This window comes from Pichia membranifaciens (genome assembly GCF_001661235.1).
Source record: "Pichia membranifaciens NRRL Y-2026 unplaced genomic scaffold PICMEscaffold_8, whole genome shotgun sequence".
Classification (NCBI taxonomy): domain Eukaryota; kingdom Fungi; phylum Ascomycota; class Pichiomycetes; order Pichiales; family Pichiaceae; genus Pichia; species Pichia membranifaciens.
Genome location: NW_017566989.1, coordinates 240,742 through 241,035, shown reverse-complemented (window position 1 = coordinate 241,035; position 294 = coordinate 240,742). Strand labels below are relative to the sequence as shown.

At 43.9% G+C, this 294-nt stretch overlaps 1 protein-coding gene across 1 annotated transcript; it reads left to right on the top strand.

Annotated features, from left to right (window-relative positions):
• Positions 1 to 54: 54 nt before the first annotated feature.
• On the top strand, positions 55 to 262 carry PICMEDRAFT_74882 (hypothetical protein; the record flags this gene model as incomplete). The annotated part of the gene is made up of 2 exons (XM_019164900.1): positions 55 to 101; positions 151 to 262. 2 exons carry the CDS (start codon positions 55 to 57, stop codon positions 260 to 262), a joined length of 159 nt encoding a protein of 52 aa, XP_019015391.1.
• Positions 263 to 294: the final 32 nt, after the last annotated feature.

Sequence of the window (294 nt, the reverse complement as noted above, 5' to 3'; positions counted from 1 at the left end):
ATTTTGAAAAAGGGATCAGTCATCAGTTGACGGTTCCGTACAACTCATCCCAAAATGGTGTTCACGAACGGAAACATTGCACGCTCAAAGAAAAGGCTCGTGTTCTTTTTCATTCATCAGGTCTTGACTGCCTCGGACCAAAAACGCGAGGGAAGACCTGATGAATGAAGAAGAACACGAGCCTTCTCTTTTAACGTGCGATGTTTCCGTTCGTGAACACCATTTTGGGATGAGTTGTACGGAACCGTCAACTGATGACTGATCCCTTTTTCAAAATGAACTGATTGATTGCTC